The following is a 23,308-nucleotide window of genomic DNA, read 5'->3' on the forward strand; positions in this document are numbered from 1 at the left end:
AAGAAGTGCAGCCAGAGTGCTCCTTGGAGGCCAAGATGGCCAAACTTCGCCTCTCATACTTCGGACATATTGTCAGGAGGGACCAGTCGCTGGAGAAGGATCTCATATTTGGTAAGGCGGAGGGTCAGAGAAAAAGAGGAAGACCCCCAGTGAGATGGGTTGGTCAAGTGGCAGCATCGATGGACTCAAGCATGGCAACAGGAGTGAGGTTGGCCCAGGATCGGGCAGTGTTTAGTTCTGCTGTGCATAAGGTCGCCATGAGTTGGTACCGAATCGATGGCACCTAACAATAAGAAGAATGAACTGATAATATTTTTTAATTTTATGTTTCATATGTGTATTTAGCATTTGGATAACCTGTTTGCAAAATATTTATTAGGTCTTTTGCCCACTTTCTAATGAATATTCAAATTGATTTCTTAGAGGAATTTTTTTTTTTTTAATTTAATGAGGCTTGCTTTGTGGCCCATAATATAGTCTGTTCTGAGGAATGCGCCATGTATGCTAGAGAAGACTGTGCATTGTGCTGGTTTTGGGTGCCCTGTTGTTGAAATGTCTGCGTTCCAGTTCATGGATTGTGGAGTATGTTGGTTAGGTCTTCTGTGTCTTTGTGGAATTTCCTTCCAGTTGTCCTGTCTTTCTTCAAAAGTGGTGTATTACATTCTCCTGCTCGTATTGTATAAATTGTCCATTTCTCTCTTCAGTTCGATTGTTGTGAAGTGCTCTTGAGTTGCTTCCGAGGCATAGTGACCCTGTACAGGGACTCTAAGGAGCGGTTGGTGGGTTTGAACTGCCGACCTTGATAACAGTCCATTGCTTGTCCTACACGTTTATAAATTTTTGATTTTGGAGACCATTTATTAATGTTCTTTGAGGTTATCTATAATTTATTAATTTCTTCCTAAGTTGAAAACAGTCTGTTCTGTCTTGAAATCTGCTTGATTTCTGCTTCATTTAGACGTTCACTAACTATACTGTTCTCTCTTTTCACTTTATGTTTTTTTGTTGTTGTTGCAAACTGACATCTCTGGCTTCCTATGTTCAGTCTTGTATCTTTGTTTTATTTTGAATACTTCTGTATCTGGGCTGACTTCTGCGTGGTGTTGTCACGTGTGTTCATCTCAGGTTGTTATCTGCTGTGGTTGGTTCTTGGTCCAAGAACTCCCTTTGGTATTTTAAAAAGCCTAGTCTGGTTTTTATCTTTTAATTTTTGTTTATCTGGAAATGTCCTCATTTCACCATCACATTAGAGGACAATTTGCTGGGAATATGGTTCTTGGCTGGCAATTCTTTTCTTTCAGCATTTTAAGTATGTCATCCATTCTTGTCTTACCTGCATGGTTTCTGCTAAGAAATCAGAGTTTAAGCTTGTTAGTTCTCCTTGGGAGGTAGCTTTCTATTTTCCCCTAGCTGCTATCAGGATTCTCACATTCTCTTTGATTTTTGAAAGTTTGACTCTATGTCTTGGAGAGTTTCTTTTGGGTTTTATCCTGTTTGGGGTTCGTTCAGCTTCTTGAAATACTTATCATCTCATTTTTCATGATGTTAGGTTAGTTTTCTTCCATCGGCTTTTTGACATTTTCTGTGGTGTTTTGTTTGTTTTTTTCTTTTGTTTCTTGTTTTTAAATTACTCCTTTGGATGATATAACACACAAATCTTAGATTTTTTTCTTTGTTTTTTCTGACTTTTCTTCTAGCAGATTAGTATTGAGAAATTTGTTTTCAAGCTCACTAATTTGGATTTTCACGGATTCAATTCTGCTTCTTTGCCCTTTGAATGTACTATGATAATTTCTGAAATATTAGTCTTAACCTTCTGTATTTGCTGTTTTTGTATGCTTTATGATTTTCTCGTGTATTTTGTCCGTTTGTTCGTGTAGTGTTTTCTTGAAATCTTAGCAAGTTTTGTTGGTGTTTCCCTTGATTTCACGTGCAGCTTTCTTTACTGTTCCTACACTCCAGTGAAGGTATCTAGAGAACATTTGCTTAAATTCCTTATTAAGTAGTTCCAATGCCATTTCTGGTATTATGCTTCCTGCCTTTTAATTATCACAATGTACAATGTGCCAGGGATAATGCTAGGCCCTAAGGAAAATAAATATGAATAAAATGAGATTCTGAGTTTTGGGAGCTGAAAGACTAATAGGGTTGGCAGAAACATATGATAAACATTAATGAGACAACGTAGTAGGTAGAACTTAGAAGATTCAGAGCTACCATGACATAAAGAAAAAGCATCCAGTCCTGCTTGGACAAGTCAGAGCAAGTCACGGAAGAGACGGTGATCAAACTGGGTCTTCAAGGATGGACTAGGAGTAGACAAGCTGCCATTGGAGACAAAGGCGCACCAGACAATGGACCAGCATGTAAAAGATCATGATATTGAGAAAGGAAACTTTTATTCAGCAGAAAAGTAAGCTGTATTATTTGGAGTTTGCCATTGATACAAGACTTTAAAAGAGTTGGTTACTGAATTGTGAAGGGAGCCTTTTGTTAAACTAAAAAGTTGGGATTTGATCTGACAAAATCAGCTAAAGTCCTTAGCAGAATGATGTGAATGTTGTGCTTTAGAAAGATATCAACGCCTTTTTATTGCATGATGGTGTGTAGGCAACACCGAATAATTAACTGGACAGTGAGACCAATTAAGAAATGTCCTCAAGACCTAATGAAGGTGGGTCGAGAAGATGGCAAGCTTAAAGTAAATTGAGAGTTTAGAGAGAGAAGATTTGACTTTGGTGTATGCTAAGGAAAGAGCATGGAAGTTTAGGGAGTAAACTTGTAGCAAAAGGTTATGAGTAAAATCCAGATACAGAAAGAACAAAATAAGGATTAGGAACAGAAAAGGAGAAAATGGTTTGGTTTTAGACAAGTTGAGTTTCGAAGTAGGTGAGGAAATGTTAAAGCAGAGCTGGTGTCTCTTACGCAGCTGGATCTCAAGGTATGGACCATGTGACTATAGTCATGTGTGGCATGGCGCAGGAAAAAGGACTAGAGCAGTAACAAGATGGCAGAATCCTGGGGACTTCAGTGTGCAAGGGCCAGGAAAAAGGCAGAGGACAAGGATCAGAGCTAGATGGAGAACCAAGAAAGGAATAGTTTGGAAATTGAGGGATAAGAGCTTAAAGAAGTAAGGTAAGATAAGTGGATTTGTAACTGTAAATAAAGTATAATAGAATAAGAAGACTGAGGAAGTGACCGATTATTAGAGCAGTTAAGCTGCATTCCTGATTCAGTAACTAAGTATTTTACGATTGTGCTAGATATCATGCTGTGCTGTGCAGCAGGCATGTAAGATGAATGACATCAGTCCTGACTTACAGAGCTGTGTGTGCTGGTGAAGAAAGACAGTGCTGTTCAGTTCCCAGTCACTCCGCATATTTACATTTCTTCTGCCTGCTTTTTGTAACTCTACTTTCTATATTCAAGGGATACAGTCTACTATATTTTGATTGTATCCTTGTATTTTGAAGTCAATGAAGAAGAACTCAAAGACTCCAGGAAGTCTGTTGTATATTAAACAGATCAAATATCCAAGTAGAAAAAGGACTCATACGATAATCTACTGTTACCTTCTTAGGTTACTCTATTCATTCACTTGCTCATTTATTTGATAAATTCTGTATTCATCTGTCCCTTTCAAAATAAATTATATGCTAGTAATGATATGCCTCTTGCAGAAATAAAGGAAGACACATAGACACCTCCCTTCAGAAGCAGCCATTGCCGAATCAGCCATGACATAGTGCTCATAATCAGGCTGTGTAACTAGACTCAGGTGCATGAAGAGGTTTCCTAAAATGCCAAACGGAACTACCATCAGAATCTACACCTTTAAATAATAGACAAAACTCACTTCCCTTCCCTGATTCAACTGCAAAGTGTTGAAGCCTTGTTCAGCCACAGAAATGCTAGGTAGCGGTAAGACACCAATCACTTAGCCACAGTGGTAAAAGTCTACAAAATGAAACTATGCAGGAAGTTCCCCAGTTACTTCTGTAAGCACATTTTTATGGTTTATAATGATGACACTGGGTTTCAGGCATCTTTATAAAGATTCTATACTGTTAATCATGTGACCAAATTTGCAGGTAACATTTATGTAGCACTTTCTAGGCAGTAGGCTAAGCTTCGTGTAGTCATTCATTTATTTACTCCCACAACACTTTGATTATGTTATTGTTAGCTGTCTTCGAGTTGGTCCTGCTCTATCCCTGTGGTCAGTTAGTGACCAGAGAATTGTAGCCATAAGATTTTCATTGACTAGGAAGAAGGAGAGAGAAGGACTACTTCTGAGTATGTAGTCACTGAAAACCTTATGAATAGCAGTGGAACAGTCAGCACCTGAATATCGAAACATGCTGAAGGGAGCCAGAATACTGTCGGGTGCAGTGCCGGAAGATGAGCCCCTCAGGTTGGAAAGCACTCAGAATATGACTGGGGAGGAGCTGCCCCCTCAAAATACGACTGGGGAGGAGCTGCCTCCTCAAAATACGACTGGGGAGGAGCTGCCTCCTCAAAATACGACTGGGGAGGAGCTGCCCCCTCAAAATTGAGTTGACAGTGATGACGCAATGGAGTAAAGCTTTCGGGACCTTCATTTGCTGATGGGGCACAACTCAAAATGAACACAAACAGCTGTAAACATCCATTAATAACTGGAACATGGAATGTACAAACTATGAATCTAGGAAAATTGGAAATGGTCAAATATTAAATAGAATGCATAAATGTTGATATCCTAGGCATTAGTGAGCTGAAATGGACTGGCATTGCTCATTTTAAATCTGACAGTCACATGGTTTACTGTGCCAGGAATGACAAATTGAAAAGGGATGGCGATGCATTCATCATCATAAAGGATATATCAAAATCTTTCTTGAAGTACAATGCTGTCTGTGATAGAATAATATCTATATGCCTACAGAGTAAACCAGTTAATACCACTATTATGCAAATTTATGCACCAACCACTAAAGACAGTGATGATGAAACTGAAGGTTTCTACCAACTTGTCCAGTCAGATTCACTCTGAAATTAATCAAATATGCAATCACACTGTATTGGTAATTACTGGTGTTTGGAACACAAAGGTTGGAAACAAAGAGAAAGGATCAATAGTTGGGATAGAAATGATGCTAGAGATTGCATGATAGACTTTTGCAAGACCAACTACTGCTTCTTTGTAGATACCTTCTTAAGACAGCATAAAAGACGATTATCCACATGGACCTCACCAGAAGGAATACACAGAAATCAAACTGACTGCATCTGTGAGAAGAAACAGTAGAAAAGCTTCCATATCACCAACCAAAACAAGGCCAGGGGCAGACTGTGGAACAAATCATTAATTGTTTATATGCAAGTTCAGACTAAAGCTGAAGAAAATTAAAACAAGTACATGAGAACCTTGAACATATCCACCTGAATTTAGAGCTATCTGAAGAACAGCTTTGATGCATTAGACTCTAAAGACCAAAGACCAGAAGAGTTGTGGGATGACATCAAGAATATCACACAGGAAGAAAGCAAAATGTCGTTGAGAAGACAAGAAAGACCAAAACTGATGTCAGAAGAGACTCTGAAACTTGCTTTTCAGCATAGAGATGCTAAAGCAAAATGGAAGAAATAAGGAGGTAAAAGCGCTGAACAGAAAGTTTCAAATGTCAGCTCAAAGTCTCAACTTGCAATATTGAAGGGCTGTATGGGCAAAATATTGAATGGTGGAGAAAGTATCAGAGAAAGATGGAAAGAATACACAGAGTCACTGTATCAAAAAGAAATGGTCGATGTTCAGTCATGTCAAGAAGTAGCATATGATCAAGAGCCAATGATCCTGAAGGAAGAAGTTCAAGGTGCACTGAAGGCATTGGCAAGGAACAAGGCACCAGGAATGGATAGAATACAAATTGAAACCTTTCAACAAACTGATACAGCACTGGAGGCACTCACTCATCAATGCCAAGAAATTTGGAAGACAACTGACTGGAAGAGATCCATATTTGTGCCCATTCCAAAGAGAGGTGACCTAACAGAATGTAGACATCATATAACAATATCACTGATATCACATGCAAGTAAAATCATGCTAAAATAATAAAAAAATGTCTACAACCACACACTGACAACTTCCAGAGGTTCAAGCTGGATTCAGAAGAGGACGTGAACGAGGGTTATCATTGCTGGCATCAGATGGATCTTGGCTAAAAGAAAATACCAGAAAGATGTTTACCTGTGCTTTACTGACTACACAAAGGCCTTCAGTAGTGTGGATCATGACAAGCTATTGACAACATTGTGAAGAATGAGTATTCCAGAACACTTAATTGTGCTCATGAGGAACCTGTATGTGCGTAGACTAAGAGGCAGTTGTTGGAACAGAACAAGGGAACACCGAATGGTTTAAAATAAGGAAAGGTGTGTCGGGGTTGTATTTTTTCACCATATCTATTCAATCTGCATGCTGAGCACAGAGTCCGAGAAGCTGGATTATCTGAAGAAAACCATTGCATCAGGATTGGAGAAAGACTCATTAACATCCTGTGGTATATTGATGATACAGCCTTTGCTTGCTGAAAGAGAAATGGTCTTGAAATACTGATGAAGATCAAAGGCCACAGCCTTCGGTATAGGTTGCATTTCAATGTAAAAAACCAAAAATCCTTACCACTGAACCAGTAAACAACATCCATGCCACTGGAGAAAAGATTGAAGTTAACAAAGACTTAGTTTTGCTCTGATCAACCATCAACGCCTGTGGAAGCAACAGTGAAGAAGTCCAATGACATATTGCACTAGGCAAAGGTGTTGCATAAGACCTCCTTTAAGTATTGAACACCAAAGCTGTCAGTTTGAGGACTGAGGTGCACCTGATCCAGACCAGGATATTTTCGGTAACCTCATGCACGTGAAAGTTGAAAAATGAATAAGGGAAACTGTACAAGAATTGATGCAGTTGATGTTGGAGAATATTAAATAGACTACCAAAAGAACAAACCAATCTGTGTTTGAAGAAGTGAGTCTGGAGTGCCCCTTAGAAGCCAAGGTGGCCAGTCTTCGTCATACTTTGGACGTATTATCAGGAGGGACCTGGAGAAGGCTATCATGTTTGGTATAGTAGAGGGTCGGAGGGAAGGCTGGAGACCCCCAACATGATGGATTACCCAGTGGCAGCAGCAATGGGCTCCGGTTAAGCCACGGATGTGAGGTTACCGCGGGTCCAGGCAGCGTTTCGTTCTGTCGTACATAGGGTCGCTGTCAGTTGGCACCGACTCGATGGCACCTAACAACAACAGTGTTTCAGAAATGCAGTGCAGACTTTTCTTCCTAGTTTTACTTCATCTAGGAGCTCTGCTGACCCGTTTCGCATCCTAGCGACCCTCGAGCCCTCCTTGACAAGTGGCGACTGCACACGAACTATAACCAGAAACCAGATTCAAGTCTTCTGCGTGGTAAACCAGCGGGACTCTCCGGGGAGCCACCAGTGTTCCCCTTTCTGAGCAGAGGCACCGGGATTAGCCACATTTTTCAGATAAAGAGACTGAGGCCCCCAGTAATGCAGCTGGTAAATCGACCGGTATTAGTGGTGGGAGCTCAGAGGTGAACGGAATACCATTTCTGCCTCTGCAGAGTTTGTAGATTAATGATGGAGACAGTAACTGAACAGTCACCCAAAAATATATGTAACCCTCTGTCCAGGTCACCCCTCTGGGTTCGCCCATGCGTTCAAACTGAGGTGCCTGTCCTTCCCAGGAACCGGTGGCAGGGGAAAGGGGAGAAGCTGGGGAGACAGGACCCTGGACTTTGTACCAGAGCTTTTGGGGTTCAGTTCTTCCTCCACTAAAGGAAAGAAGGAATTGGGAACACAAAGGGGGGCAGGAGGTTTGTGGGTTAACTGGTTGGAGGGAAGGAGAAGTTCATTGATGCTCTTCATTTTAATCCCCACATCACTCATCATTTTGTTATTAAATGAAGAAACCTGGGGGACAGTAAAAATATATATATGTGGTGGTGATGTGCCGTGGAGTCAGTTCCAACTCATAGTGATCCTGTACTGGGTTTCCGAGGCTGTAAATCTTTATGGGAGCAGAACGCCTCATCTTTTGTCTCCTGCAGAACAGCTGGTAGTTTCAAACTGACTGAGATTAGCAGCCCGATTCATAATCTATATATACATATATATGTGTGTGTGTGTGTGTGTGTGTATATATATATAAAGAATACTTGTTAAAATTTGGTATTCTTTGTTCATTGCTGTCACTGAAGACCATAATAAGGAGACTGATGATTTCGGTTCGGGTCTCCTGTGTTGAGTGGCTGGTGCCCAGGAGACGCTATGGGATAATGAATCGTTGTGGTCTCCTGGTCCCCCCTCTATTGCAGAGGTCAGCTGAAATTGCACATCCGTCACTGGGATTACAAACACAGGAAAAGCAAGTTTGAGAATGGGGACTTAACTGGTTAAATACTGGACTGCTAACTAAAGGTTGGTAGTTTGACCACCATCGTCTCCAATGGAGAAAGATGGTACAATCTTCTCCCTAGGTGGTACAGCCTCAGAAGCCTTCTGGGGCAGTGCTGCTGTATCTCATAAGGTCACTCTGAGCTGGACCTGACTGGGCAGCAGTTGGTAGGTTCACAGACCAAAAATGTACCCTATCTGTTTTCTACCCTAACATGTTGTTAAGTGCTATCAAGTTGACTCCGACTCAAAGCGACCCTATATTGGCTTTCCAAGGAGCGCCTGGTGAGTTTGAACTGCTGACCTTGTGGTTCAAATCGACCTTATGGTTGAGTGCATATCCTACAGTGCCCCACCCTAATATAAGCATTATTGGGTTTTGTTTTGTTTTTTCTTTCTTTCCTCTATTCCAATACATATTTCTTACATCACTGTAATCATATATACAATATGTAGTTTTGTCCATTCTAAGTACATGATAAGCATTTTCTATTGGAATTTTTTGTTGTTTGGAGACCTGCCCAATACCTTGCTCTTGCTATTGTTACTATGTGCCATTGAGAGTGATTCAATTCATTAACTAGGATTGGGTCGTTCTACAATTAGAGCAAGGATGGGTGTTGGAGAACCTATCTGAAGAATAAACTATTGATCAGCCTGGAGCAACTGTAAGAACAGAACATACTTCTTGAAAGAAAGACGACAGGAAAAATACAAATAAAAAAAATAAAATGGCAGTTCGAATGATTACTACAAGAACAAGCAAGTTGCTCACCCAGGAGACATCAAGGCAAGTGGTCGGGTCCCCTCAGGGCAAACCCCCTTCCAAGACTTAAGACTCAAGGCAAATACATGAGCAGACATTCGGTCTGACTGGTGACCATGTTGGTCACCGATAAGGGAAAGTGAGGGAAAAGCAGCAATGAAGCTGCGAGCTAATCCATACAACATTCAATAGACTCCTGTGAACCCAGGTGGAGACCTGGTTGATCAGCAGTGTGGCAAGACCCAAGGACTCTTGGGCCCAGAGTTAGTGACTTAGCCACAAAGGACTAGAGTGGAGAGTGAAGTGTCCAGCTCATAAGAAGAGAGGGCATACGCACAAGAACACCCACACGTGCAGAGAATACCCACTTGACCTGGCTTCAGTGACTGGATGATCAGAGCTCAACCAGAAGAAGAAAGAGGAGGAAAAAAAGAGTAATCTGACACAATTTGATGAACTTGACCAACACCTATGGATTCAGTAGCTCAAAAGAGGGAACAAATCTTTACAGCAAGGATCATTCCCACCCCCTCAATACACAGGGTAGACAGGGATGGGCAACCTGGCTGTACCCAAAAGTGGGGAGCTACAAAGGCAAGAAGTGACTTGCTTATAAGCTTTCAAGAGGGAGCCTAGATCCAGAGGGCGTGGAGGAAGGTAGACTCTCCACTGAGCAGAATCCAATCAGTCTGGGTGGGGCTGATGAAAGGAGATGGGGATACGTCTTTTGTGGTACAATAGTGAATAATTGTTATCAATTATTCTGATAACAATTGTGATTGATTGTGAGGAAGGGAATGACTGACTTTGCAGTCCAGGAGCAGAGGGTCCTGGGACCATCAAGGGAGAAAAGCAGAGAGCGGGACCCTACCCAAAGAAACAGTGACACCCGAGATGGAGCAGCGGGGAACTCTAGACCCAGAGAGAGAGAGGGGCTGTGTGCTGACGACAGGGGGAGGAGGGAGCAGGCTTGCATGATATACCCTTTGGTTGTTTGATGATGCATGGAGGGGATTGTAACCATGGCAATGGAACGATATAGGATAGGATGAATGTAAAACTAGTATTCTCCCATGTAAATGATTATATAATCTACAATAAAACATTAAGAAAAGAATATTGACAAGCTTTCAGTGTATTTGGAAGACCACATATAGTAAGCTTTGCTTACATCCTGGAGTTCGGATGTGGTGCTGTGGGATAAGAAACTCGACCACAAGGTTGGTGTGAACCACAAGGTCGGCAGTTCAAACCCATCAGCCCCTCCTTGAAAACCCTATAGAGCGTCGCTATGAGTTGGAACTGACTTGAGGGCACCTTAACAACACCAACACCACCATCTTAACATCTGTCATTACTCCTGTGCAGCACTAGCTCCATGTTGGGATGTAAGATGAATTCCAGTACTTAAAGGACTAATATATCCATTGCCTTTGAGTCGATTCTAACTCTTAGTGACCCCATAGGGCAGAGTAGAACTGCTCCATCGGGTTTCCACCTGTCAGTCTTTTTCCCGAGTGTTGGCTAGTAGGTTCGAACTGCCAGCCTTTCGGTTAGCAGCCTAATAATCCTTAAGGCAGTGTGCTGCCAGGGCTCCTATGTTGTTGTTGTGAAGTGCAGTCAAGTCCGTTATGACCCATAGCAACCCTGTATAGAGTTTCCGAGGAGCTGCTGCTGAGCTTGAACTGCCGACCTTGCAGTTCAAATGGCTTCGCACTCTGGTGCATTAACTCACAGCGCCACACCAGGACTCCTGGGCTCCTATGTAGAGCTTAGTACATGCCATGCTGTTTGGTATTAACTTACTTCATACGTCTTTTCACAGAAGATAACAAAAAATTATTAGGTTTAGGTCTATATTGATATTGTAGAACTGTTTAGGTAACAGTATTCATTTAATTAGCCCTTTATCTTGTGTCCTTCCATCCAGCGCACCAAAGACAACTCTGCATTGGTTATTGTTAACGTCCCCACTGCCCAGTGATGCCAAATTCATTAAAGTCTGTTTGACCCAGTTAAGGCTAACGAATGTGTACAGCCTCACCTTCAAAGGAAGCTCTGTCTTCAAAGCTGTAAAAGGGATTCATGTCACTAAATGATGCACGTAGAAACTGTTGAATTCTTGTATGTTTTGCTGGGTCTGTTCTCAACAACAAAACCAACGTTTTTGTGGGTTTTAAAGGCTGTGTAGACTGTCAGTCAAAACTTGCTGGAAGTTTCATGGCATGGCGGGTAGTTTAATACAGTGTGCCATTATAGTTTTGAATAATTATGAAAGGGTTCTCTAGAATAACTTGTTAAACATTGAACTATTGTTGTGAAGTGCCGTTGAGTCGGTTCTGACTCATAGTGACTCTGTATATAGGGTTTCCGAGGAGCAGTTGGTGGGTTTGAACTGCCAATGTTGTGGTGTGTCGTCCAGTGCTAACCCTATAGCACCACACCAGGGGTCCCACTGAACTATTAGGTCTTGTCTGTAACAGAGACTCTCTAGTTATAGGATACTGGCGGTGCTTTCTGAAGAGTCAACAGAGCTTAGTAGTAAATAAAGTAAAATGTTTTGTTCAGGAATCTACGCTTATTAGTGGGGTCCTGGTGTGGCGCTGTAGGTTAATGCGCCAGACTGCAAAGCATTGGAACTGTAATGTCGGTGGTTCAAGCTTACCAGTCACTCCTCAGAAAACCTGTACAGTGTCACTATGGGTCGGAACCAACTTGATAGCTCTTAACAAGAAGCTTAATTAGTATGATGTTGTTGTTAGGTGCCATCAAGCTGATTCTTGGCTCATATGGTGACACCATATGACAGAAAGGGAACTGTAAAGATATCAGGGAGAATGAATCAAGAGAATGGATTTGAAAATGATCCTTTGTAAGTCATAAAAGATCTTACAGAAATTGATTGTTCTACTTTTCATAAACTTGTTAAGATTGTACTCACTTGGTCTAAGAATCCACATTGTAACTTCTTTTTCCTCTAAGTTACATTTGAGCCCTTCTTAAAATTCGAGTTTAGATTGTCCATAATTTGGTATATGAATGAGATTTCATCTCAGTTTTGTGAGCGACGTCAGTTCATTTGAACTACAAGATAAACCTCAGCCTTTTCTTTCTATGTAGCCTAGCTCTTACGTGCTGCAAGTCTTCCCTAAGCTATTAATATCTATCTGCTTACTAACTATTGAGAAAAGCGCCAGGCTATTTACAGTCTTGGAGAAGTCAGATGTGAGATTACTCTTAATACCTACTCTGTAGAGTCGAGCCTTGACCCAGGTCAGCTCCCCAAGTCCGCGGAGCGTAATGACCTGGCTCTTAGTTCCCACTGGCAGGGATCTGAACCTCATCTGGCAGTGAGGTAACCTTTCAGTGTCGAAGTAACAAGAGAAGACAGGGCACCTGCAGAGGGGCTTCAGAAAAGGGCTAAGAAGAGACAGAATGAAAGGTGAGTGCAGGTAGGGTTAACTGAAAGTATCATTGTGGAAATCATGAAAAGTTACGGCTTTTGCATTTCTAGTCTTTCAATATTCTGATTACTAAATGATGTCTAATGTTTTGTGAAGAAGAGAGCAGAAATAAAGGAATTTAAATTGTAATAATTACATGGCCACTGTTTTTTAAAAAATTTTCCTTAGCAGGTTCTGCACAGACTCACTAGATAGTGTTTTATTTTTAAAAAAGATTAACACATGCTGGCAAGATCATTGCAGACAAATGGTAAGCTTATTAATTTTTTCATTAATGTTAATTTTCTTATAAGGTGTAATCACTCCCTAAATTTTAATCAGTACTTCTGTTATTTTTGTTTTCATTTATATATCAAACCTCTAGGCTAACTAGGTAAAAGGCAAATTTAAGAACCAGAAGTATTTGTCCTTAAAATCCATCTCTTTGTTTGTTTGTTTAAATCAAAACATGTGGGCCAGGTGTGAGCTGAAATACACAAGTTGTGTTCAGAGCCCTATTATGAATCAAATGTTGTCATTCAACTCCAATATAATTAAACAAAAGAGTCAAGAAAAACAGGGAACCTGAATTCTTTGCTTGCTCTTTCTGGGCTGAGTAATAACTTGACTTTCAAACCAGCGAAGGCATTGATGTAGGTCACAGTGAAGCACAGTCTTTCCCTGAAAAGAGCTCAAAATTCCATAATGAGACTCTAAACTTTTCCTTACTCCTAGCTACTCCTGATAACCAAGCCTGAATTCCAGGTTTAGCTTAGACTTTGTAGATGTACTGACCGCAGTTTGATTTATGTATATAAAATACTGTGGTCTGGTAACTAATTAAAGTGAGAGAAAAGGTCTTATTAACAGCTTTCTGAAATAGGTTAAATTCTTTGCTTTATAAATGAAATAAGTAGGGGGCAGTGACTGTGACCTTGGTCGGTACTGGAAATAGATAAATACGTCCCTGCTAGCAAGTAAGTGAATGTCTATTGGGGGATGTTTTATTTACATGGATAAAGTATAGTAATTTCAGTAATAGTAGTAAAAAGTTACCAGGTGTTTTGGTAGCAGAGACAGCTGCAGCTTTATTTCCTCACCATTTAATCCAAGTAAAGATAACCTTCAAAGTATTATCAATTAGTGGCAAAAAATCTGATAATAATATAGCGACTTTTTTTTTTTTAAGTTTAGTTAGAACATCACTTATCTAATGAGATTTGCCACATCAGTCAGGAAATAACCAAATTTAGACAGAGATGCTTTAGGCTAAGTGTTTAAAGGTGTTATAGGCGGATTTGCTAGATGAAAGAGATGAACATCAGACACCGAGGGGGAGATTTAAAACAGAACATCAAACAGGAGGGTCTTAGTTGGCAACATCTTCCCATCAAAAGACAAGTATTGTCAAATGTGAGATAAACTGGCGTAGTGAGAGTCCAAAGGTCTAATCGGGGTTTTTTAAATGTGTATTGAATTTTTTCCCCTCTGATTTACAGATCATGATTCGAAGTATTTTCTTGTTTTTGGATCGCACTTACGTACTTCAGAATTCTATGCTGCCTTCTATATGGTGAGTGTCCCTGGTCTAGTATAGCTTACCTTGTACTGCAGCTAGGTCTAAAGCTTGTCTGTACCTCCTACTGGTTAGTGTGATAAGCTTTATATACCCATTTATCTCTGTCTTACCATTTTTTCCTTTTGTTTTTTCATCAGATAAGATCATTACTGGAAATGTTTGGGTATAAGATAGGTCTCTTAGACATGAGGCGCTGATGTTTCCATTAACCAATGAGGGGTAAACTGATGGAACCCCAAGATAAATGGCAGGGTACACAGGAAAGAGCAAGTTTGGGGGTGTGTTTCTCCAATTTACATCAACTTTTACAGCCAAAGTATTGGGGGAAGATAATGAAAATCTGCTCAGCCCTGAAAGGAATCCTGGTGTGGTGCTGTGGGATCAGCACTGGAGTGCTAACCAAAAGGTCGGTGGTTCAAACCCACCAGCTGCTCCTTGGAAACCCTATAGAGGGTTGCTGTGAATCAGAGCTGACTCTAAAGCACTTAACGACAACAGCAAGCGCTGAAAATGCATCTGGCACTATTTTGAAATGTTTGAAAGTCTAAATTAATATATGTAATCCTCATTTTATAGGTTTACATTAATACCCCATTTTACAGTTGTAGAAATAGAGGCACAACGAGGTTAAATACCTTCTCTAAAGTCACACAGCCAGCAAGTAGTAGAGCCAGGATTCCAACCCAAGCATTGTTAAGTGTTACATTGTAAAGTGCCTTCAAGTCGGTTCCGACTCATAGGCCCTATATAAGGATAGATATATGCATTTCATATGCATGTATGTGTATGTATGTATGTATATATTTCCCACTTTCCTTTAATGGTTAGACCATGAGAGGAGTCTACAGAAGTGTTAAATACAACATAGAATGATGTCATCAGAGTACACGGTGACATTATCAGATAGGTTTTGCAGACAGCTGACTATCTTTCTAAAATAAAAAGGGTAAAGAAATTTTTGTTTTTGTTTGTTTTGGTAATTACATGAGGAAATATGAGCTCTTAAAGTCACGTTTCAAATTGTATTCATCACTAGAAAGGAGGAAGCAGGGTACTAAGTGATCTGGAGAAAAGAGAGAAAAGCCCCTGGCTGAGAGCATGCTGGTACAAGGGTAATACACGGAGAGGAGGACGAACTCCCGGAAGCTAGTAAAGGGAGCAGGAACACGGGTAGGGACATGGTTGTTAGATGCCGTCGAGTCACTGCCAACTCATAGCGACCCTCTGTGGTGTTGGTGAGGAGTGGTTGGCAGCCCGGTGCTGATACTGCAGCACCACACCAGGACTTGAACTCCACCAGCATCTTCATCACTTTTCATCACTCACCCGGAAAGAATGCGGTGAACCATGTGCGAAAGACATGCCGAGTTTTAGAATATACAGATGCAGTTCACTCATGACCCTTCATTGGACCTGCTTCAGAAAACCAACACAGCCTTATTTAAGGGAAGAAATACACATGAAAGACACACTAGGCTGGCTAGGGTAGAGGAAAAAATGTGCTTAGAGTTCCAAAATTAGCACATTAACCTTTTATTTTTGGTGATAGCATAGCTGAAGCTTCACCTAAAACTTGTAAAGCATGAAACTAAAATGTAGTTTTGTTTTTTACTGTTTGTCCAGGGATATGGGATTAGAACTATTTAGAAACCATATAATTAGTGATAAAATGGTTCAGAGTAAAACTATTGATGGTATTCTTCTACTGATTGAACGTGAGAGAAATGGTGAAGCTGTGGACAGAAGTTTATTGCGGAGTCTACTGAGCATGCTCTCCGACCTTCAGGTAAATATACAGCTTACTCTCCTAGATGCCCCAGTAACTCTTTCCTGTAGTTCATAAGACTAGATCAACTTGACTCCTTGCCAAACTGCTTACACCAGAATAAGTAGATGGATCCACAATTTCGATATAAAGTGAAATCTTGGATCTAGTTCTTGAAAAATAGATTATTTGTTTTTAATTCTTGAGAAAATACTAGCTTAACATTAAACTAAGTTTCACAAAACAAAAGATTGATAAATGAGACAGTATAGAAATGTAGAGAAAATACCCTATAGAAACTACACAGGTAAAAGACAAAGGAAGGCTGCAGACATAGACCTGACCAGGCTCCATAGCAAAATGTACATGTGACCAAACGCAGCAGTTTCACAGAGAAGCAAATGCCCCTAGTGGGGGGGCTGCCACACTGATGGGCTGCCTGTGCCCATCGAGGCGCCGCCAGGTCAGTGATAGAAATATACGTGTGCCCAAACACAGCAGTTTCACAGAAACTAGTGGGGGTGCTGCTACACTGATGGACTGACTCTGCCCATCGAGGCACCGCCAGGTGAGTGATAGCTTCAGGTAGCTGAATTGTACTGGGAACCAACTGCAGTGGTGGTGAGTAACAGTTCTCAAGTATTTGGGGTGCATTAGCACCTGGAAAGATAGGTTTCATTTCTCTAATCAGTAAGCTAGTGCTCGTTTCCTAGGTATACAAAGACTCATTTGAACTGAAATTTTTGGAAGAAACGAATTGCTTATATGCTGCAGAAGGCCAAAGGTTAATGCAAGACAGAGAGGTGAGACCACCGTGTGTTGTTTGTTTCTCTGTTACCTTTCGTCATTTCTGCTGCCGTGCAGCAAGCTGCTGGTCTCTAAACGTTGGTCTTCTCATACACGTTATATTGAAAATCTTTGGAAAGCTACTGAATCTACTGAAATTTCATTATATTAAGCAATTAATTTTGCTTTTTTAACTTAAAAATGATTTTATTGCCCTCCACCTCCAAATTAAAAGCCAATAAAATAGTTTCTGATGTAAAGAAAATCCAGCTCAAGCAAGAGAATAGATAAAATCCTAATAAATAGATAAATTCAACACATGAAATATTTTCATCTGTGAAAAGCGTTTTTTGAAAAGTTATCTAAATGATACGCATTCCGAACAAAAAAACATCATTTCATGACTAATATCCCAGGTATATAAAAACAATTTCCCAGGAGGATCCTAATCCTCCTAAAATAGCCCTGCGGATTCTTACCCGGATATCATTTGTTAGTGCCGAGGAGAGACCCCCAACCTCTGGTTCGTTGATTCTGATTTTGGAGAGGGAGTCGGATATTTGGCATGGCTCCAGCCATCCAGATCAGAACCGCTAGGGACACATGCCATAGGAAGTGTCCGGTGTTGTCAAGTGACAGTAGGGAGACTTTTTGCCTCTGGAAATGCAGAATCTATTATTTTTCCAGAGGCCACCTTGTTCGGTGGTCTCAAATGAAGGGCCACTTTGTTGATCTTACTTTCTTGCTAATCCCAGCTACTAAATGGGACAGGACTTGCCACTGAGCTTGTATATCCTCCAAACCAAGTTCGGAGAAGACTGCTCCCTTTCCCATGGAACTTCACTGATGAAGAATACTGGGGTATTTAACCCAGTTTGTTGTCATCAAGGCACAAGAAGAAAGTGTACTACCTTTGTGTTAATTCTGGAGGTCAATTACCATCTCTGGAATTAAGTTTTTTAAAACTTGCTACTGTGTATCCCCCCCCTCACACAACACATACATGTTCCATTTTATACCCTGTCCTCACCCTCCCACCAAATTCATCTCTCTTAATACTTGGTTTGTACATACGTTCTGGCGTACAAAGTAGGGCTGCTTTGTTTCATTTCATACGCAGAACCTAATGTTTAAGCCTCTTAAGTATTCAGGATTCGTTACTAAAGCATCTAAATGTTTTGCTTGAAAGGTTCCAGAATATCTTAACCACGTAAGTAAACGTTTGGAAGAAGAGGGAGACCGAGTCATCACATATTTGGACCACAGCACACAGTGAGTACTGTTTTGTTTTTTTGATTTCCCCATAGGCAGAACCTCTTTCTAGCTAGTTACTGAAATAATAGCTCCTTAGCAGATTAATTCACCATTATCTGAAAGTGGTTTTGCTTCAGCATATGTTGCTTATGTTATTTGTAGTTATTCACCTTTTGTAGTTGCATTTTTACTAAGCCTGTATCATGAATTTTGGCCCACAGGAAGTAATTCAGACTAGAATCTTCGAGTCCTTAGAGAAAGCTCTACGTACATTAATGGCATAAAGTTGAATATTAGGCAATTTTGTTTTTGAACTTTCTATTAGACATCTGTGGTTCGATCCCACAAGCCGTTCTGCAGGAGAAAGATGAAGCTTTCTGCTCCCACAAATATTTAAAGCCTCAGAAACCCTCTTAACGGGTCACTATGAGTCAGAACCAACTTGACAGCACTTAATAACACCAAACAATAGAACTCTAATTGTATTTATGGTACTTATTGTATTCTCTTTTCTTTTCAGTCTAATTCCTTTTTTCCTTCTAAACCTGAGGTTGATGAATAGGTAGGGGTTAAAAAAAGGGGAGAGATTATGTAAGTATTTATGTTCTGGCAGAAGATATTTATTTGAGTAATAATAGCAGAAACCTAGGAGAAAAGTGGGACTCAAGTAATAGGATATGCAGAGCTTGGTGTAGGCTCAGTGGTTTGGGGTCAGGAGACAGGATGAAAACAAGGCCCAGGATTATGGTAAGTTGAGAATTCAGAAAAATGAGAGAAAAGATGCAATTGTTGACTTTGCTAGGCCTGTAAGAAGCCCACCTACATGATGGTTGGGCTGAAGGCACAGAAGATAAGTCAATGATTGTCTGGGAACTCCTAGGGCAGTGCTGTAGGGTTAGCCCTGGACTGCAAACCACACGGTCGGAAGTTCAAATCCACCAGCTGCTCTTTGGAAACTCTGTACAGACTCACTATGGGTGGGAACCTACTCGATGGCACCTGACAACAGCAAATTTGACCTGGGGGGCGGTAGGAGTCGGGGGAGAAGCCCACAAGAATGAGGACAAATAGCCAGAGATCCAAGAAGGAACATCGGGGATAATGGAGTCATCAAAGCCAAGAGAAGAGATTTTACGAAGAAAATGATAAGCAATAGATAAGTAAGGATAAAAATTTGTGTTGGTTTTATTAATATGGTAACCTTTATAGATTACCATAGGCCTTAAATAATTTCTCTTAGATTTTCATTCCTGTGAAAAATTAACAAATATTTGAATGTCTGCTATATTTCCCTATTGTTGTTGTTGTTAAGTGCCGTGGAGTTGGTTCTGACTCATAGCGACCCTGCACAGGGTTTCCGAGGCTGTAAATCTTTACGGGAGCAGAATGCCTCATCTTTATCCCGCGGAACCGCTGGTAGTTTCAAACTGCTGACCTTGTGGTTCGCAGCCCGATTCGTAACCACTACGCTACCAGAGCTTATACTATTATTCTCTTTTTGTTTGAAGTTCAGAAACAGGCCAGACTAGACAAATGCACTAATCAAGGATGTAATTCCCTGGTGAGAAGAGTAGTTTATAACAGAGAATTTTCAGAATCTTCTCAGACTTTGAGGTCATGTGGGTGCTACATTTTAGAAATAATAATTATACCTTGTGAACAATGCTGTCACTGTTAAATGTCGTCGAGTCATTGCTGATTCGTTGCAGCCCTGTGTGGGCTTTTCAAGGAGTGCCTGGAGGTTTATAGTCCAGGGTTGATCTTACAGCAGCACACGTCTGGATTACCTTAATGATCACTGATACCAAATTACAGGCTTCAGCCTGCTCCTACAATACTGCACGTAAGGAGCTGTGGTCACAGAGTGGTTACGAATCAGGCTTGAACCACAAAGACAGCAATTTGAAACTACCAGCTGTTCCACGGGAGCAAAATGAATGAGGCTTTCTGCTCCCGTAAAGATTTACAGCCTCGGAAACCCTGTACAGGGTCGCTATGAGTCAGAACCAACTCTACGGCACACAGCCACCACCAACCACATGGCGATATCGAGCACTGGGCTGTTAACTATAGGGACTGTAGTTCAAACCCACCAGCTTCTCCTGGGAAACCATTTACAGGGTCACTTTGAGTCGGGAGTGTTCAACAGCACCTAACAACAAGAGAATCTGCACTGGAATTGGTGTCTGCACCTCAGGTAGCTGTGTGCACGTGGTGACAGCCAGGCCGTCAGAGCAAAGGCAGAACTTCACAGCCAACAGCACCGACTTCAGGAGATGCACGCCTTGCTGCTGGTGTCCTCGTCCACGACAGCGGCTGTCCATTCATGTTACTTCATTTACAAAGAGGAAATCGTCATGTTTCTGATGCTTTTCCATTTTTTGCCTTATGTAGGAAACCGCTAATTGCGTGTGTGGAAAAACAGCTATTGGGTGAACACTTAACAGCAATTCTGCAGAAAGGTAAATTTCCCTAACTCTGGTGTGATGTAAACTGAGTGTCAGCCCTTTCAATTATTAAGAAACAAAATGAAGCATTCTAAATAGAAATGTGTGGACATTTATTATTTTAATAAGACAATACAAAGATTTTCTGTTAGTCATTGTACTTAAAGATAGGAATGTCTGGCTGAGAAACCCCAAGATACCCGTCTAGACTATAAACAGTTTTTGAAATTTGGGTGGCAGGCTCAAGGGCTTTAGGCCACCTTATGTACACATGGCTTTTCAGGGTGAAATCGTAGAGAGACTGGTTTTCCTTTGTTTCCTTGCTCATGCAAACATGGACAGCACGGGGCATGATCAGAGAGCGTTTGCGAATATGAGCAGTCATTCAAAGCTGCCCTTTTTCTATGGGAGTTTAACTGTGTTAGATACTACCCGACCTTTTGCTAGGCCAGTACTAAGTGAGTTACCAAATATGTGTCCTCCTTAGGCCAGAGCATACATTCCTGCCCAGATTAAACTTTACAAACAAGCAAATAGAAAAGACAATACATAAAAATGACCATTCTACAGTTCTGAGTTACACATTATATTCTTTCTTTCTTCAATGATGAGGTTGTTCTTGTTAACTGCAGTCAGGTTGGTTCCGACTCAGCAACCCTGTATAAGATTTCGGAGGAGCAGCTGGTGGGTTTGAACCACCAACCTTACAGTTAGCAGCCCAGTGCTTTACCAGGACCTCACTGGTGATATTAGAACTTTTTAGCGACTAATTCAAACATGGGTGTTTTGGACTTCTTGTATTCTGTACTTTTAAAGTTAATAGTGATATGTTCAACTCAATCAGGATCCTTTTTTATTTCTAATCTTCAGAATGCTTTTATGAATTCTCCAAAAATGATAATGAATACAATTTAACCTTTTGGTACATTTTTATAGCTCTGAAATATTTAATGTTGCCATTTGAAAGGCATTTTAAATAACTTTGAAATCTGCAAGATCTCTTTAAAGTGACTGCAAACATAAGATTTCATTTTAGGAAGGTCATAAGTAGTACCCAGATGTGTTCTGTTTGGGGTTCTACTTCTCCAGATAATAGTTTCATCTCTAATGAGTTATTTAAAATCGGGACCTCTGAATGAAAACCTCTCCTCGGAAACCCTTCACAGGGTCGCTGTGAGTCAGAACAGACTTGACGGCACTTGACAACAACGAAGTGAAAACCACAAAGAAGCCAAAAGGAAAGAAAATTAATATTACCGAGCATCTACTACTATAAACTACTGTCCTTCATGTGAACATCTTTTAATCTTGTGATACCGTTATCTCTCTTTTTTAAAGTAAGAAAGTTGAGACACCAAAACAACTTGGTATCAATGCCCCAAATCACATAGTGTATAACTTGAATCATCATGATTCAAATTTGCATCCAGGTTTCTATTACACTGCACTGAAAGTTGGAATCCTAGGCTGGCGCTGTGGGTTAATGCGCTGGACTGCAAAGTCAGTTTGAGCCGCAAGGTCGGCAGTTCAAGCTCAACACTCATTCCTTGGAAACCCTATACAGGGTCGCTATGGGTCAGAACCAACTCAACGGCACTTCACAATAACAACACCGCAATACTGAGACTTCTGCCAGTGATGTGCTTTCACATGGATGAGACCTTAACTTACTGTCCACCATAAAAATAACCACATTGAGAATTCGTATCATTTCTTTTTTTTAAATGAGTCACTTTATAAGACAAAGGATTTTCAGTAAAGTTATTTGGCTGGAAATGGCATCTGGAGGAATAACTAACATATTATTAAGTCATGCTAAGCAGTCATGATCGTAACACCACCATGCATCTGAAAACTACCTGATCGTGGAGGAGATTGTAACCATTACAACGACACGCTGCTATAAAGCCACTGTTCTCCCATGTAAACGATCACTCAGTTCACAATAAGATAAAACCCTACCTGTGGTCATTCCCAGTGCTGCTACAGTCAATCACTATAAACTTATAAACTGGGTAGCTTCAAACAACAGAAATACATTCTCTTGCATTTTAGGCAGCCAGAGGTTGAGATCAAGGTGTTGGCAGGGTTTGTTCTTTCGTGAGGCTCTCAGGTAGAAGCCATCCCACTGCTCTCGTAGCTCCCACTGATGGCCAGCAGTCGTTGGTAGTCCTTGGCTAACAGACACATCACTCCATCTTCCCACTGCTGTCTTCTCTTTGTGTCTCTGTTCCTCTCCTTTCCTGATAAGGGCATTAGTCATTGGATATAGGGCCTACCCAAATCTAGTATGGCCTCATCTAAACTAACTAGATCTGCAGGGACCCCATTTCTAAATAAAGGTCATATTCTGAAGCTCCAGGTTTGTTGTTGTTAGGTGCCATCAAGTTGGTACTGACTCACAGTGACCCTGTGTACAACGGAATGAAACACTGCCCAGTCCGGGGCCAACCTGACAATCATTGAGCCCATTGATGCTGCCACTTGGCCAATCCATCTTGTTGGGGTCTTCCTCTTTTTCTCTGACCCTCCACCTTACCAAACATGATATCCTTCTCCAGTGACCAGTCCCTCCTGACAATATGTCTGAAGTATAAAAGACAAAGTTTGGCCATCTGGCCTCCAAGGAGCACTCTGGCTATACTTCTTCCATCACAGATCTGTTTGCCCTTTTGGTTACTTTGAATATTCTCCTCCAACACCATGACTCAAAAGCATCAATTCTCCTACGGTCTTCCTTATTCACAGTCCAGCTTTCACACGCATATGAGGTTATTAAAAATACCACGGCTTGGGTCAGGCGCACC

The 23,308-nt window shown here is 40.9% G+C and overlaps 1 protein-coding gene across 1 annotated transcript in view; it reads left to right on the top strand.

Annotated features, from left to right (window-relative positions):
* CUL4A (cullin 4A) overlaps positions 1 to 23,308 on the top strand; it is a 72,903-nt gene that overhangs the window by 19,620 nt on the left and 29,975 nt on the right. Inside the window, exons 4-9 of the mRNA XM_006851519.1 lie at positions 12,872 to 12,941; positions 14,170 to 14,243; positions 15,873 to 16,035; positions 16,728 to 16,817; positions 17,990 to 18,072; positions 20,449 to 20,516. Of these exons, the coding sequence (XP_006851582.1) occupies positions 12,872 to 12,941; positions 14,170 to 14,243; positions 15,873 to 16,035; positions 16,728 to 16,817; positions 17,990 to 18,072; positions 20,449 to 20,516 (548 nt within the window). The remainder of the gene's footprint in view (positions 1 to 12,871; positions 12,942 to 14,169; positions 14,244 to 15,872; positions 16,036 to 16,727; positions 16,818 to 17,989; positions 18,073 to 20,448; positions 20,517 to 23,308) is intronic.

The sequence above is a fragment of the Chrysochloris asiatica genome, unplaced genomic scaffold (genome assembly GCF_000296735.1).
Source record: "Chrysochloris asiatica unplaced genomic scaffold, ChrAsi1.0 scaffold00029, whole genome shotgun sequence".
In the NCBI taxonomy this organism is placed as follows: domain Eukaryota; kingdom Metazoa; phylum Chordata; class Mammalia; order Afrosoricida; family Chrysochloridae; genus Chrysochloris; species Chrysochloris asiatica.